Source organism: Pleuronectes platessa, chromosome 12 (assembly GCF_947347685.1).
Source record: "Pleuronectes platessa chromosome 12, fPlePla1.1, whole genome shotgun sequence".
Classification (NCBI taxonomy): Eukaryota; Metazoa; Chordata; class Actinopteri; order Pleuronectiformes; family Pleuronectidae; genus Pleuronectes; species Pleuronectes platessa.
Window position 1 is genome coordinate 5,763,247 of NC_070637.1, and position 17,442 is coordinate 5,780,688.

The window sequence follows — 17,442 nt, forward strand, 5'->3', positions numbered from 1 at the left end:
TCTTATCTTGTTAATGTGCCTGTTTAAACCTACATGCAACAGCTACTGCACTTCTGTCGGTCCTGGGAGAGCGATCTCTCACTTGTGACTCTCTCTGAGGTTCCTGCATTTTGTCTCCTATTATACGTTTTTTTTGGTGTAGTTTCTCCTCACTATAGTTGTGGGTCAGGCACCTTGCACTGGCGAGACTTTTTGTGATTTGTTGATATGGGATATACAAATAGAATTGGACTGATTGCCCACTGGAATTATTTCACTTGTAGAAGAAAATTAAATTTGATATACTTTGGATATCAAACCCACACACGCTCTCGCCAGTGAATTTGATAGCTATTCGTGTGCGTGTGTAAATTCCTACAGTCGTGAAGGCAACAGGATGCTGCTGATGGACCCCTTTTAGCTTGCTGCAGGTTTGGGGCTGAACTGGATCCTGACGCCACAGAGCGGATGTCTCAGCGTATCTAACGCAGCTCAGGTCTCTGCTGTGGTGTTGAATCCTCGTCTCCACTCAAGCAGGACTCACCTTCGAACTGTGGCGACATGACGACGCGGTCAGAGCGAGAAAAAGCTCAGAAACTGAACGAGCAGCATCAGGCCATCCTGTCGGCACTGCTGAGGGAGGATGACAACAAGTTCTGTGCAGACTGTCATGCTAAAGGTAAAGATGCGTGTTTGTCTTTCTAACGGGAGCGAGGAGAGGGGGATGGAGGAGAGAACTTGGCTAATGGCTGAAGAGCTACAGCTAGCCGCTTATAACAACGTTATTCTGATGGGAGTCACTTCTCTGTGCAGCTCTGCCCACATCCCCCTCAGCCCAGTTGTTCCACAGCCTAGTGCGTGATTCCCATTCACATGATGGTTTTAACTACGTGTCATTATTCGGCTCGATGCAAACATATGACAAGTTTGCGCTCGTCCAGTCAGAAATAACATGAGAATGAATAATATTGAGCGACATTTTTATAAGCAGCGACAAACATGTACCACTTCCGTTCAGCGCTTTCAAAATAAACGTCTTTGAGCGTGTTGTGGTGTTTTGAAAATAATAATAGAGACTATGTCTGGAAATACCAGGACATATCAGCCACTATGGCAGATTTTTTATATTTTTTTACTGATTACTTTATTATTTTTTTGAACAAAATAAAAAAGGTATGTTATATCGATATTTGAAGATTACAGTACTTGATATTTTCTCATTCAAGGACCTCCCTATAAGATAGAAAAATTATCGTGTGTTACATAGAATAATTTGACATAACCTATTTTTTACACTTACACTGGCAGTGAGGGTTCTCTTTTGAAATGTGATGGCTTCTAGTTCCGGTCTCGTAGAGGATGGCTGTGACCGCCTTGACGGTATCGATGTCATGTCCTTGACTGGATTATTTATGAGCGGAAAACGTACGTGTCCTGTGAAGGCAATATTAAATGAAGGCTGAAGTTTACTGTGGTCACTAGATCACAAACACATCCCTTATACTGTTGCACCTGCAGCCGACGCCTCACATCAGCCCTCGTGTGGAGCAGCCGCCCACCAGACTCCATTCATAAATGTGAACGTTTCATTTCCCCTTGCACAGAGGCTTAATTACAGCTTGTAATAATTGGGCTCGTAACACTTGAGGTAACAATCCTTAATTCGGCATATGTTACGTAAAGCGTAACGTTACTGTTGTACAATAAGATGCATGTTTAAAATGTGCACACCTTTTTAATAAATGCCAGAATAAGTCGATGAGACCTTTATAAATGAAATGATACTAAGCTAAATTGATGCTGAAAAATGTCGATGGGACCTCTGATTGTTAGTAAACGTGCAAATCAAACCGTGTGTTTGTGGATGAGTATGGAATTCCCCGACTTTTACATTGACTTTGAACGTGTCGGGGGACCTATGAATGAGATCGAACGCCTTTTGCGTCATCACTCTGCCTCTGCTGCCATCTGACAAGTGTAGTGTGTAGTACAGGAGCTACCTCACACTGGGAAGCTGTTTGGATCAGTCACCTCCTGCTGCTCAGGCTCCTTCTTTCCATTTCAGTTAATATGTGCATCTAATTACACGTCATGATTCTAACCTGTGAACGTAAACCTAGATTATCTACTTTTTAAAATTAATAATAATGCTCAAATTTAAAATATTAGTACAAAGTACCCTCACATTGCTATTTACTTATTCTTCAATTGACTTTACGCACATGTGCTACGTCAATGCAGTGTAACTCATGTTAAAGCTGGAGTGTGAACAGGTAGAGCTTCACTCCTGAGAAACTGTCCACACAGGATTTATTGATTAGCCATACAGGATAATGAAAAGAGACTCTGGTGTGACACGTTGTCTTCCACAGATCTCCATTTCACAAACTGGTCTCTGACCTGACAAACTGGTGTGACCAACCCTGTGATAATCATGACTCGTTACTTCTTAGAGATGCAATATTCATAAACAACCCTCCGATGTCGATCAGTCATTTAGGGTCGTTTTTCTGGCCCCTGCTTGTTTGCACATCTGACTGACGATATAGTCATGAATCTATAGTGAACTGGTAATATGCCGACAGAGACCTTACTTTAATTCAGCCAATCAAATCTTGCATGAGTCAGTGAGGTCAGCGTTCTGTCATACGCTGAGCAGATGGTATGAATGCGCTGGAATAGACAGCACAAGATATACTCTTCACAGCAGCTCACCTTCACTTTCCTGCCGAATCCTCCATCTTCTCCACATCACAAATATGAACACACACCTTGCCTTTTTTTTCTGCTATATTAATATATTTCAAATTTTCTCCTTTGTACTAATATAAAATATATGATAATAATGATATAATATGATTATATGTAATGTGGATTTTTTATTTAATGTTTTTGATACATTTGTGTGGTTTTGTGTGTTTATGTTGACTAGAGAACATACATCTCTTCACAGGCTGTTTGTATCTCAACTACACAGATAGCAAATTCAAGACATACTGTATATCCAGTGTGACAACAAGGTTAGCAGTTATGCTAGCTACCTAGGAATAATGTGTGAACACTCCCAAATGTGCATGAACGCTGCATAACTCTTTAAAACCTCTAACAACATGCTGTCTGCCTAGGAACTCTACATTGTATGTTTGCTCACTGTCTCCTGCTGATGTTTTATGCTGCAGCTTCATGTTGCTGTCACTCAAACACACTCTGGTTGGCAGAGGAGAAAACATGGAATTCTTGAGCTGCAGTTAATTTTTTGTTCTCAATCTTCTGTAGCTTATAGTTCAATGCGTTAATTTCTTGATCAGATATGATTTATTTATCTATTGTCCATGTACCTGCCAATGAATGTGTTGAAATAGCTGTATGTTTAAATGGAGCATAAATGTCCAGTGTTTGAATTGGCTGCAGCTCAACAGAAACCTGGCTTTCCTTTGTTGCTGGGATCAGGTTGACGTGACATGATGCAATGATATGCATGTGAATCAATATGAGTTTCACAATTAAAACGGTCATTTGATAATGAAAGCCTGATTCAATAATATGGTAATTGACGGCTGTGTTTGTTGTTCGTCTCAGGTATGTTGTGCTGCACGAGAATGAGTCATTTGAGATGGTTAATAGCACTTGTGGAGCAGAGGTCCTGTATATTATTGTGTTATGTGTGTGTGTGTTTACTGCTGAATGTAGTTAATTACCTAGTTAATAATGCCTGGACTGCTTTTCATTAGTTGTTCTATAGCCGTGTTCAGACCTGGTATTATCATCTATCCTGAGTGATCCGATTACAAGTCTTCAGCTCTAAGTTCAGGTCTGAATGCAACCAAATGCATCCTGACATCTGAGCAAAGGTGCTGTGGGACACTATGTGGCCACATTCTTTTAGCCGTGGGAACACAAATCTGTCAAATGGGCCACATAGAACTGATGTCCTCTCGCCAATATGTTCAGACGTCATTGCTATTTAACAACATTGCAACATAATAAGTTTCTATTAATTTTATTTTCACATGTGGAAACACATTTGAATGCCAAGTGTGAACTGACACTTGTGATCACCCTGGATAAATCTTTACGTTAAGGTCTGAACAGGGCCTGTGACTTCTTTTATCTTTGTCGTCAGGCCTGCGTTTCCCATTTCTTTCCCCGTCCCCATTCTGGTTTCTGCTCTGGCTACATAGTGTCAACACTTTGAACATCTTACAGAAATGTCTATGCCTAGATATGTAGATGATATATGTCTTTGTTCAGGTAAAGATGGCAAAATTCAACATAGCAGGTTTAAGATTATAAACTGATTCACAAAATAAAAGATCTGTCTGACTGAGCACTATTCTGGTTGTCAATGAACCCAGAAAGAGGAAGGTAATGTTTGATAATGTCTATGTTATGTTTTATTAATTGCATAATTTTCTTACGCGCATGATGCAGAAGAATTTAAGGGACAATTATTTACAGCCTTGATGGATGAACTGGTCACGTTTAGCTTAACAAATAATTCCAGCTAACATGCTAACAAATCAAGATTGCAATTCAGTTCAGAAACTTAAAACACTTAATCAAATGCAGGATTAATCAAAGTTAGAACAAAGTAGTAGGGAGCTGATGTATGCAGCCTTTAAGCCACAAAAATTGTAAATCTCTTATAGTTCATATTTCATTACATGATGAGTCAAAGTTAGAGGTTTAGTGTATAGAATTTAGTGACATCTAGTGGTGAACTTGCATGTGGCAGCTGAATACCCCTCACCTCATCTCCCCTCCAAACATGAAAGAGAACCTGTGGTAGCTTCAGCTGTCATAAAAACTCAAAAGGTGTTTAGTTTGTCCAGTCTGGGCTACTGTTAAAAAAAATGGCAGCCTCCATAGAGAGTGATGTAAATATAAAGTATTTAAATATAAAGGGGCCATTCTAGGGTAAAGATAACAATAATTCATACAATTTAATTGATTACACGGTAGTGAAAACAATATTTTATATTCAAATTCTGCCAATAGATCCCTTTCACCTAAATCTTACACACTGCACCTTTAAGTCTAAGGCTAGTTTATTTCCAATTCAGCGTGTGACTCAGTAAGTCATTTTCCCAAAGAGATGAGTATTTCCTCATTCAGACTATAGATGATCTCAGCTGTTCATCATGTCATTTACCTGTTTGTCTTTGATGGGCTACATTTAAATCTGATCTGCTGCTCCATCAGTCAGTGACACTGCAACCGGAGGCCTGTTTACTTATGTTAGTCATAAAGCAGCAGCATCCAGCCATTAGCTATGAGTCATGTTGACGGTGTCACGGTTATTTTTATACAAATGATAGATGGATATCTGTGAAAATGCTCAAAAGACAAATGTCTGAAGGTTAGAATCAGTTCATGTGGTTTTTCTTGTGTTGAATAAGTTTAACACATAAGACCTAGTTAACTTGAATCGTCGCAATACATGCCTGAGAACATCTTAGCCTTCCAGACACAAAGAACGCAGCAGGAGATTCTCTGCTTAGACGCGTTCACAACAACAAAGACATCTCCTGAGCCTTCAGGTGAAGGGTGCTGCGGCAGGCAGAGGCAGAACGTAACGCTTAGATTCTGCTGTGGAAATCACACCTTTTTGTATCGCCAAAAGTTCTCTTGACATCTTCATTGATGTCTACTACATGTATGCCACTGCTTTTGTATTCTTTTTTTAAATTTTTTAAAACTCTGCAGAAAGTCTGGAGTCACTCAGACTTTTGCGTTCTAATGCAGCCCCTCTGGAGATTATCTGGAATTCAGTGCATTCATGTCTCACAGCAGCTTTGTTGTGATGAAAACAAGATGCCGGTGTTAGGGTTCCAAAACATTTTAGGGTTCCAAAAAATGTAAAAACATATCAATTGCTTTTAATTCTTTGTGTATTTTCACATTGAAAGTGACAATCACAAAGTCAGTTTCAAGTGCAAGTGATGATAGAATAGTTAACTCACAATCTCAGATGTATCTCTCATTAGGGCTGTTTGTTTATTGTCAGTTAATAATTATTTATTTAGAATTACAGTGCTATTTAGGTCAACTCTAAAGGAGCTGAAAGTTTGTCACTCAAACATTTGCGAATGAGGTGATGCAAAGCTCTGAAATTGCTGCTGTTCAAATATTAAAGGGGACATATTATGCCCATTTTACCACAGTTGATATGGTTCCTTGGGGTCTTAATGAAATGTCTGTAACATATTTTGGTCAAAATACCACAAGGATCATTTAAAACAGCACATTTTTCCCTGTCTAAAACAGCGCTCCTCAGATTGACCTCTTTTGAGTGCCCTGCCCCCCTCACCCCCGATGAGCCTGGCTGCGAGAGCCCCAGCTCCCCAGCCCAGCCCCGCAGTGGGAGCAGTGGGAACTTGAGCTGGCGCAGCAGCAGTATCCTTCCACACTGTTGAGTCAACGTTTAGAGGTGTCCCGAGGGTCCCTTGTTTATACGGCCACTTAAATGTCTGACGGGTAGCGTTAGACATTTAGCTCGCGAGCTAACGCTAGCCGGGGAGCCGGGTTCCCCTAGCCGGGGAGCCCGAGCCCGGCTCCCCGGCTAGCGTGGAGATGTTTTTTTCCAGAGTTTTTGGGACGTGGAATTTTCATCATATGTCCCCTTTAAAAACAAAAATTCATGTAAAAATATTGTGAAAATCCATTGGTGTTGAGAATAAATCTCGCCGTAACTAACCCGAGATAGCAGTTCATCAAACTTGCCCCTGGTCGACTCAGGTAGCATTGGGAACTTGCTCGCAGTTTCAAACCCAATAGCTACAATGGATCAAATTTTCCATTTGAAAGGAAGGATGCAATTTTCTAATCCAGCCACAATTTGAATATAATCTTGATAATAATAGTAATAATGGTAACAAGAATAATTAAGTGTTATTGAGACTCTGAACACAAACACTGATGTTTACAAGACCTCTGGTGAGGTTGATCCCGCTCCACCTCACTATGTGGTTTGTGTTTTAATTAATTTGAAATTGATTAGATGTCAGTACGAATTTGTTCCAATTTGACTTTTCAAAAAAAAGTAGCAGCCCTGGCATACCCTGCTCTGCACTGAGAAGTCTGATCAGGTAACATGAGTGTGTGTGTCGATGAGGGCTGTACGGGCGTTCGATGAGCTGCAGGAAATGGAAGGTTTAGTCGACTGTTGACAGACGTACCTGGTGCATTTATTTACCTGTATATAATTCATGTTATGTCTGGGTCTCCACTGTTTTCTGGTTAAACTGCTCTCCGCTCCCAGGATCTTTCTCACTAATGCATGGTTAGTTAAAGGAGATCTCTCCGTTCTGTGGAAATATGATGGTGATTGTTTCTCAGCGACATTGTAGATCTGCCAGTATTTTCACTGTGTCATATTTCTTTATCATTGTTAGATACATCTTACCAGCAAGTCAATACTCTCTTCATAGCAAAGTGGAAGATGTTACCGATAAATATCATCACACATCAACTTAATACTGTAGATCTTCTGTATATCTTCTACATATTATGTTTTTAAGTTGTCGCCTTATGAAAACACTTTTGTGGCATTCTACCCACTCCAAGATCATACTTAAAGGGTTAGTTCACTGAAAAATTAAAATTCACTCATTATCTACTCCTCACTATGCAGATGGAGGGGTGGGTGAAGTGTCTGAGTCCACAAAACACTTTTGGAGTTTGAGGGGGTGTCATCTAATGCCCGGCTTTCAATTTCGATTTACCGTGTAATTTACACTATGTTTTTAGCCTAAATGTCTGCTATGATCCATGTGGGATGCCGCTCCAGAGGAGGATATCAGAGGGATTAAAATGCTTGGGTGAACGATCATTTTAAAGCAGCACTATGCAACTTTTTTAACCACAAAACGGCTGCTTCAAAATGAGATTCACTGACTTGGAGTCGGTAGAATGGATATGCTTTCATTCCTACCTCCTCACCCTGAATGTCTGATCTTATGTGTAACTTTGGTGAGCAGGTGTGTTCCCCTGTGAGAAGTGTGTAAGGCTGACCTGTAGATCAGTAAAAAAGACTTAAAAGATGTTAAAAAAAACATGTTTATCTCTAAAATAAAACACTTTTTAAAATGGGAAGAATTCTAAACAGAGTTTGGTGTATTTATTACAGCAGCCACTCCTCTGGTTCAGGAAGCCAAGGATCATGGGTAATATCCACTGTTCAGCTATGTTCCTGTTCAGTGAGTGGGACTTCACATTCCATTCAACATAAGCTTAGTTTTTTCTTTTTGAGAACCACTTCATCGCTGCAACACAGAGCCCAACAGAATTAATCACCATGTGTGGCTGCAGAGGGCGCTATTGCTCAGTAAAAGTTACATAGTGTAGCTTTAAGTAACACTTTATTTTTAACGGACAATCAGAGATAATATGGGTTACACTGTTCTTTGTTTAGAAAACAGTTCCCCTTGTTTCACTGCAATGATAAAAACGTATTGGCTTTTAAGACGTGAACATGTAAACAGTCATTGGACCTTGTGGAGTTGTCTCCCTTAGAGTACGAACATGGCTGTCTCCTCTGGATTCACTGCAAACACACCAGAGTCTGTGTGTGTTAGCCTTTATTGATTTTTTAAAGCAAGCATTCACTCCATGGCTGATTGTCTACTGGGCTGTGATTTGATTGATCAGTTGGTTTTAGGGTTTTGCATGACCAAGCATTATGTGTCCTTTCGCTCCACTCTGCCTGCTGCCGTCAGTATGCCTGGGTGGGGCTGGCCGGCTCTGACCACTGCAGTGTGGTGACTCACCTTAGTCCCAACTGTAATTCCACCCTCACACTCGTCTCCTGTCTGCACCACACTGCCCTACATTTTGTTTGTGTGTGTGTGTGTGTGTGTGTGTGTGTGTGTGAGACAGAGAGAGAGAGAGAGAGAGAGAGAGAGAGAGAGAGAGAGAGAGAGAAATTGAGTCCTTATCGATTTCAGTTTCATTACTGTTCTCCCCGGCATGTCAGTCCATCCACTACTTAAGTGTCCAGACTGTAATTTTCACCTCTGGTTTGAAAACAGTTCTTTCAACAACTGTCTCACACACACAGACACACATACACACACACACACACACACACACACACACACACACACACACACACAGGTCACTGTTATGATTTGTGGCAGGGGGTGCTTTGTGCTGGCACATGCCCTCCTCTGTGCTGGCACAGCAGATCTTGGCCTGCAGGCCACTCAGAGCTTTGACAACCTGTCCTTGGTCTTGGTGCCTCTCTGCTGTCACTCACATGAAAGACTGGTCCCAGCACACACACATGCACGTACACACAATAATGCTGGTGTGGACCCAAAGTTAAAGTTTAATCGTACACATTTGAAAGGTGTGAAGGACAGGTTAGTTTTGCAGCGGACAGCTAACACAGCGAGAAGCTTCAGTTTACTGTCACATAAAACTGTTAAGTGAATTTTATGGAAATATTTGCCATTTATTGTTTAAAACATGTGCAGTTTCAAGCTTGGTACTAATGATTATTGAAATCCTTTATACATTAGTCAGTTGTTATCACCTCGATGAACACAACACAGAAATGCATTGCCATATTTCAAGCTTGAGAATCTAGAACAGAGCGACAGCATTTCTGCCACAGTTAATCGATTAACAGACTATTTTCTACCTTCACTGCCTCGTTTGTGTCACTTCACTTCAGACCAATCGATTCCTGTTGCATAAATGCAAGTGTAAAGTAATAATGATAACTGGACTGCATTTAGTCACTCCAAGTGCTTTACACTGGGAGTCACATTCACCCATTCCAACAGACATTCAAACTATTATATACAGCACTACACTTCATCGCGTAGACACACACATGCGCACACTCAGGTTTGTGCAGCTATTCCTATTAGGATTTTATAGGGATCCATATTTAGCCTTATTAGGAGCATTATATTTTGCATAGACATCCATTCACTATGACAGCCCATATACACAATTGGTGCTCCTTTGAGTGCAATGTAATGAGGGATTGAATCTAAATATACAAAAATGTTGAGGGAGCAGCACAACAGTGTGTTTATAGTTTTTGGACAACACTATAAAAATGCTTGAACAGACTCTGGATACACAGACAGTGTTGTTAATGGGATGAGGTCATCAGTGGTTTTGATCTTTTGATGCAATTTATATGATGATAAATGTTTTTACAATAATCTCTTAATTTATACTTGGTGAATCTCCTACACTACCCTCTTTCACCAGCAGATGGAATCCTACCTTACTTTTATCAGTTCAGCTATTGTTTCTGCTGTGTGTGTGTGTGTGTGTGTGTGTGTGTGTGTGTGTTTGAGACATTAAAATGCTAAACAGAACAAAAGACTCTAAATCTTCTCCGCAGGTTGAATCATTTATCTAATAATGAAACAAGCTACTTGTGAAAAGAAGACTTGTTCTCCCCCTGTGTCTGTCTCAATCTGTATTACCTGTGATAATGTTTCTTATGTGCTGTTTATCAGATGATGAGTTTTTATTATGTTTTCCTCTTGATATAATGAAGAAGAGACTCTGTGTAGCGAGGAAAACGTTTCTCCTCCTCCTCCTCACTGATCACACTGAATCACCCTGATGGACCAGCAGGGAGCAACACAGCTCTTCTTTATTTCCTCTTCAGTGTCCTGCCGTCACTCTTCTCCAGTCGCTGCTGTAGAATCTTGGCAGCCTTCGAATGATTTAGTAAGAAGGCATTTTTTTAAATTAGGAAATGGATGTTGTTAACCTTCTGTAAAGGATAATTCTGCTGAATTTCAGCAAGGTTGGCTAATTTTTTATTTTCTTGACTGTTGCACCACTCAGCTGTAACATTTCATATTCCTAGAAGTCCAATGGAAAATATGTTAATTGGTTTCCTCACGCCGAATTATAATTTTAAGATGTTTTACAAGAAAACATTAAGACGAAGTTGCACTTTCATATAATTGCTCTCAAAATGAAAAATAAAAGATTCAAGTTAGAATCATGGTTGTGACAGCAGCCCACATGGATTTCTGGCTGCTGTGGTCCAGAGACGATAAAGGCTGCAGTGTTATTGGTCCCGGAGGATTTTGAATGAGTCAAGTCAGATGGTTTATATCCCCAGAGTTTGCCTCTTTCAGCCTAAAAGCTTAAAACTGTGTGTCTTCACTCTGGCCACAGATATTTGTCTCAACTAATAAATAATAATCAAATGAGTTGGCAGGAATCACGTCAGTAAGTTCAGATGGTCCTCATTTGTTTTACATACGTGTTGCCTCAAGGTGTTTTTATACCACTTGTCCGTCAGCAGGTGCCATGCAGAATTTACCAGCAGATCTCGCAGGTTGATCTGTACGGAGGAGTGGAACACCTCAACTCACATCTATGGTCACCCCCCCATGGTGTGCAACACCCTCGCATCCCATCAAACACAAAGGCACATACACGCACCTCAGTCGTCATCCTGACTGTCCTCAGGGTGCCAGTTGGGGCTTTAATTTCATGCTCGGCTAGCTGCCCCCTCAGAATCCCCCCCCTCCCAGTTGGAAGGTTCCGCTGTCACTCACCAAGGCTTCAGGGTGTGTGTGTCTCTGTGTCTCTCAGTTGAGATGACTCTGTTTGTTTCTCTGTGTGTGTGTGTTTGCTTGAATATATATATTTATGCACATTTATTAAGCTGTGTTTGTGATATTGTCTCCATGTTATGAAGGTCTTTGTTCATTGCTGTGTGTGTGTGTGTGTGTCTTTATGCATAATTTTGTTTATACATTGATGTGTGTGCTCAGGCGTAGGGGCTTTTTTATAGCGCTCTGCAGGATGTGCACAAATTTACCTTCATGAAAGTGCTTGAAATTGTGTGTGTGTGTGTGCATGTGTGTATGCATGTGTGGCAATGTGTGTGTGTGTGTGTACTTGAGAGAGAGAGAGAATGGAAACACATGCACCAGTGCCAATTTGTAGACTGCTGACCTGATTAACCTCAAATGAGCTGTTCTCTCTTTGTCACTCTTTTCACATCAGCTATTTTCATCACTCAAAAAAGCATTTGAGTCAAGTTTAGATGAAAAATGTGTGCTGCACAAGCAAGTAGCAATATTATGATTTTAAATTCAATTGGCCGACCCAGGGCTTCTAAAGGTTCAGCTGTTCTTTGGACCTTAAAGGAACAGTTCTCCTTCTACTGCAGATGGAGGGGTGGGTGAAGTGTTTAAGTTCTCAATTTAATTTACTGGGGACCACGTCTTTAAACTTAAAAAAACAACTGAAAACATACAGAAAATATCTCCATACTGTTTCTTTGGTGTCATGCAAGTGTCTGTAAGCCCCGACATTCATGTTCGTCTCGAAACATCGTCATTTACACCTTGTTTTTATATAAAGCATTTTACTTGATAACGTGTAAACTTTACATAATCCCAGTTTACATAAAGTTGGTCAGTAAAATACATGTCACAGTTTTTTTTTTCTTTTTTTCGGATCATTTGGAGTGAAGGCTCAGTGAGAGGATATGGTCTATGTATTTTGGATTGATAATGTCTTGATACAACAAGAAACAACCCCCTTGTTTACAAGTTTTTATGACAATGTATTTGGAATTACGCAGCAGAGTTCTACCTCTGTTTATCAGTTAAATCTGTACAGGAAAGCCAAACACTTGAACATTTACACACATTTGCATAAACTGTCTGACATCTGGCTGCTGCCAAGACAGTGGAGCATTTAGATTACCAAAGAGGCTAATGGTCATCATTCACTGACCCTGGAACTCACCAGTATCATCTCAGAGAAAAGTCTGATTGGTTGGTGGGAACACTAAATTATACTTGAGCACGTGAGACACAGATGAAGGCCAGTGGCTTATGTCTTTCTACAATACACAACTGTATATTTACAGTGAAGGCCATTTGGAGAGAGCATTCCTCCGGCCAAGGCTAACACCTTATCTCGCAATGTTAAAGAACCAGAAAAGCTAATTGGTTGTTTCTTGGCCCACACCCCTACCTTCTAACAAGTCGCAATAAAATCAGTTCAGTAGTTTTTGCATAATCCTGCTGACAGACAATCAAACAGCGATGAAAGTACTAGACCTCTGCTAAGGTCCAACAGTCCCTTTAAATTCAATCAAGTAGTATCGAATTGCAAAAACTCATAAATATCAGTCCTTTAAGTTTTTTATTGAGATCTCTGAATTATTTCTTGAGAAATTCACAAAAATGTCAAAATGTTAAAGCAAGTGGGAAACAGATCCTACATCCCCTCCCTTATTTAAATCTGCTCCAAACGTTAATGGGTTCTTCCTTGGCCCATAACCTACCATTTCAATATCATTGGTTGAGTAGTTCTTGCCTAATCCTGCTAACAAACAAACACACTTGAGGGAAAATACAAGCTTGTAACATCCCTAATAATATTCCTTTATAAAACCCAATGTGAAGAAAGTTTCAAGGAGGATCTTCATTGTAACAAAATCTGATTTCCAGCCTATACATACAGGAACTTGCAATGTGTGGGTATGCTTACACTGTGTGTGTGTGTGCTGCATATGGATGAGAACTTAGCTGAGATGGTGATGCATTTGTGAGAGCAAACCAAAGTGAAGTCCAATCCATACTGATAGATATCCAGCAGATAGAGTCCAGCTTACAATGGCTGAGCTGCTTGATTTAGGCTTAACACTCAGTCATCCACCTTAATACCCCTTTAGGCCGTCTAGTGCATTAGTGCCATTGCATAAACACACTGATGCTCTTACCCGAGACGACAAGCCCACTGGACTGCGTGCATGCCTGTTGCTATCCAACCCTGTCCGACTCACCACCGCCATGCAGCCCTGATCCATAAAATTTGATCCTTTTGCACTTTCTATCCTAGAAGACGCTTTCAGCCATCAAATTGATGGATAGTAAGCTTCATGGTGTGGATAGGGACAGAGCCAAAGATCGGGCTGAGGGACTGTTGCCACCAGTCCATTAAAATGATTTGACTGTCATTCCTGTGCCATCCCCTATTTATCCCCATGGAGATCTGGCAGAGCAGGAGTTTTTTCGTACTTGGTGTATCCGGGACGGGAACCTCTTTCCTATTAAGGGCAACTACAAATGTTATGGAAATTTGTTTCTTGAAGTTTCTTGAAGTTTGTTGGGTAACAGTTTGTCTTTTAGAAGTGTTTTTACTGCCGCCAAGGAGATAATATTCTTCAACCCCTGTCCATGCTGCCAATTATTTAAGGGCATTGTTGGGCCTTGGCAGAGGTATGCGCTCTAATGAGTGGCATTGTAGTTATTGTTGGAAAGCATCTGTGTTACACATATATACTTACTTACCTTACTTGCCATAGCACCCTGACCCAACTTATGTGACGGCTGGAACTGCTCTTCTTTTGTGAGGCGTCTGATGTCAGATGGTAATGATGATGATGATGATGATGATGATGATAATACATTTTTATTTATAAGGCGCCTTTCAAGATACTCAAGGTCGCCGTACAACAGTCAACAATACAGTTAATTCAAATGTTGTAAATGCACAAAGCAGAGCAGCAGCAGAACAACAACTTCAGCAGACAGGAACATTAAAAGTTATACGCCTGCCTAAACAGGTGGGTTTTGATGCTAGATTTAAAAAGAGCGATTGAATTTGGATCAATGTTCCTGATGTCAGGGGGGAGGGAGTTCCAGAGGTGAGGGGCAGAGCGGCCGAAGGCTCTAGATCCCATGGTGGACAGATGGGCTCGGGGGACGGTCAGGGAGGAGGCAGACCTGAGCGACCGGGTAGGGACATTGATATGGAGGAGGTCAGAGAGGTATGGAGGAGCGAGGTTATGGATGGCCTTAAATGTATGGAGGAGGATTTTATAGTCAATGCGGTGTTTAATAGGAAGCCAGTGAAGTTTATGTAGAACAGGGGTGATGTGACTGATGGATGGTGTTCTAGTGACGATACGGGCAGCAGCATTCTGTACCAGTTGAAGTTTATGGAGGAGTTTGTGTGGGAGACCAAAGAGAAGGGAATTGCAGTAATCCAGGCGGGAAGTGACAAGGGAGTGAACCAGGATATTGCGGATGTGGAAGTAGGCAGACCGGATGGTGTTGTTGATGTGGGTATGGAATGATAGGGTGCTGTCGAGGACGACACCAAGGCTCTTAACCTGAGGAGAGGGGGAAACCAAGGAGTTGTCTATTGGGCCCTACTGGGCTGTTTGGTGAGGGTGTGCTTGGAGCCAATGAGGACTGCCTCAGTTTTTTCACTGTTCAGTTTGAGGAAATTGGAGGAAAACCAGGATTTGATTTCCTGTAAACAGGCACAGAGGGAGGAGGGTGGGAAGGTGGAAGTAGGTTTGGAGGAAACGTAGAGCTGGGTGTCGTCCGCGTAACAGTGGAAATGACTGTTGAATTTACGGAAGATCAGTCCAAGTGGGAGGAGGTAGATGATGAATAGGATAGGGCCAAGGACAGAGCCCTGGGTAACACCAGAGGAGAGGGGGGATGGGTGGGATGTGAATGATTTTAACTGGATGAACTGAGTACGGCCATAGAGATATGAGCGGAACCAGTCTAGGGGTATGTCAGTTATGCCAATGGAGGCTAGCCTGTCAAGGAGGTTGGATTGGGATATGGTGTCAAAAGCCGCGCTCAGGTCGAGGAGGATGAGGATGGATAATAGTCCGGAGTCAGCTGCCATCAGGAGGTCATTTGTGATTTTGAGGAGGGCTGTTTCTGTGCTGTGGCGGGGGCGAAAACCGGATTGGAACTGTTCGTAGAGGTTATTGTTGGAGAGATGAGCATTGACCTGTGATGCCACTTCCTTTTCCAGGATTTTTGAGAGAAATGGCAGTTTGGAGATGGGACGAAGGTTATTGAAGTTGTTGGGGTCTGATGATGATGATGATGATCACAGTCAAATCGGCCTTGAGCAAAAACAACTTTCTCTAACAGACCTGCACCTGCCCAAGCTCTATGTGATGTCTATACACCCCCTTCCCCCTTTTTACATTTATTTAGTTTTTTATTATTGTTTAAGGTACATCTTTTTTTAATAATAATATTAACAATTAGTATCACACTAATGATGATTGTTAATATTATTCTTTATTGTTTCTATTACTTCTCTCAAATAAAAAAAACTATGTTATGACCTCTAATTCTAGAAGCAGATAATCTGCATGTATGAATTTCTTTTGGAACAAATAAAGTATGAACCCCCCCACAAACAGATCTACACATCTCGTACCAATCATTGTTTCCATGAGTGTGTTAAAGTTTAGCTTTTGGGATAATTCAAAATTACCATCCCTTCCATTAAAAGATATTACACATTTGTGTGTCAACAAGAATTAAAGTCTTGTCGGTTTCTGCCTGGAGGTTCTTCACTTCTTCTGGTTCTGTCCATCTCAAGGCCTTGTGCTCTTTTTAAGCTTTTTGTAACCACATGTTGGTTATTTTTGGAGTTTGGTCTCTATGTCATTATCAAATATACTCCAAGATCAAGTTGTTTTTTAAAACTATGTCATGAAAGAAAAGGATCACCCTGTCCCCATATCACACAATTTGGATGAATGTTGCAATTTTCCTGTTATCATCTTATTTTTATTTCAGATTTTGGTGGATTAATTTATTGGATTAAGAAATGACCCTTGAGCTTTTGAAATTCGGGTTATTGGAGTTGGCTGCTTTCATTGAGCTAAAAGGATATTATAGTACCTTTCAAATTGGGAAATAGGTTTTTAATCATTGTGACAGTTAATTAAAGCTATTAATCACTAAATAATAGTAATTGGAATAAGAAAATATAAAGACAAGATCTGTCTGCACACTTTATTTTGCTGCTTTACTGATAATTTATAGAACACTCGCACTTTTATAGAGACATTTTTTTTTAAACCAAAAGAAATGTAATTAAATCATTCAAACAAGCACACTTTACTCCTCCACTATATAATCCCATTAAGATGTATTAAAGGGAGTTTGAATATTACTTCCCAAGCAATTTCGATAAGAATGTCTGCAAAAGGTCTCAGGATAACCCAAAGTGTGTGTACGTCCTGAAATACCAAACTAAGTTTCTCACTGAGACATCTTCACTGAAGTAAGGGTTTTAAATCTTTGTCATGTTTGGATTGTATCTTTTATAATAACATCTTGAGTTTCGGTTTGACTCTGATAGGGAACTGTACCTGCTTCGACTGCACTCTACGGAAATCCATTGTCAGTCAAACAGTTTGTTCAATATGTGACCGCTGAGCTGGCGTTTCTGTGGATGGGTCACTCTTCTTTTTCTGTTCAGCTTTGGTTGAAAACACCAGTTCTTCACTTGTAACGAAGGTTCCCAAGACTCACTAGAGCTCATGCAGACATAAACTATTTGAAAACTGTACTTGGCAACTCAACACTTTGATTTATAAAAGCACACTTTCAAAGGACAATGCTGGGATTTAGAGGCTCGGAGAGAATAAGGGTTGCTTCCTTGCCTTTTCATTTCTTGGCTGAG

General features: G+C 40.7%; 1 protein-coding gene across 1 annotated transcript in view; it reads left to right on the forward strand.

Annotated features, from left to right (window-relative positions):
* Positions 1 to 375: 375 nt before the first annotated feature.
* LOC128453867 (stromal membrane-associated protein 1) overlaps positions 376 to 17,442 on the forward strand; it is a 104,626-nt gene continuing 87,559 nt past the window's right edge. Inside the window, exon 1 of the mRNA XM_053436969.1 lies at positions 376 to 658. Coding sequence (XP_053292944.1) covers positions 541 to 658 — 118 coding nt within the window. The 5' untranslated portion in view covers positions 376 to 540. The remainder of the gene's footprint in view (positions 659 to 17,442) is intronic.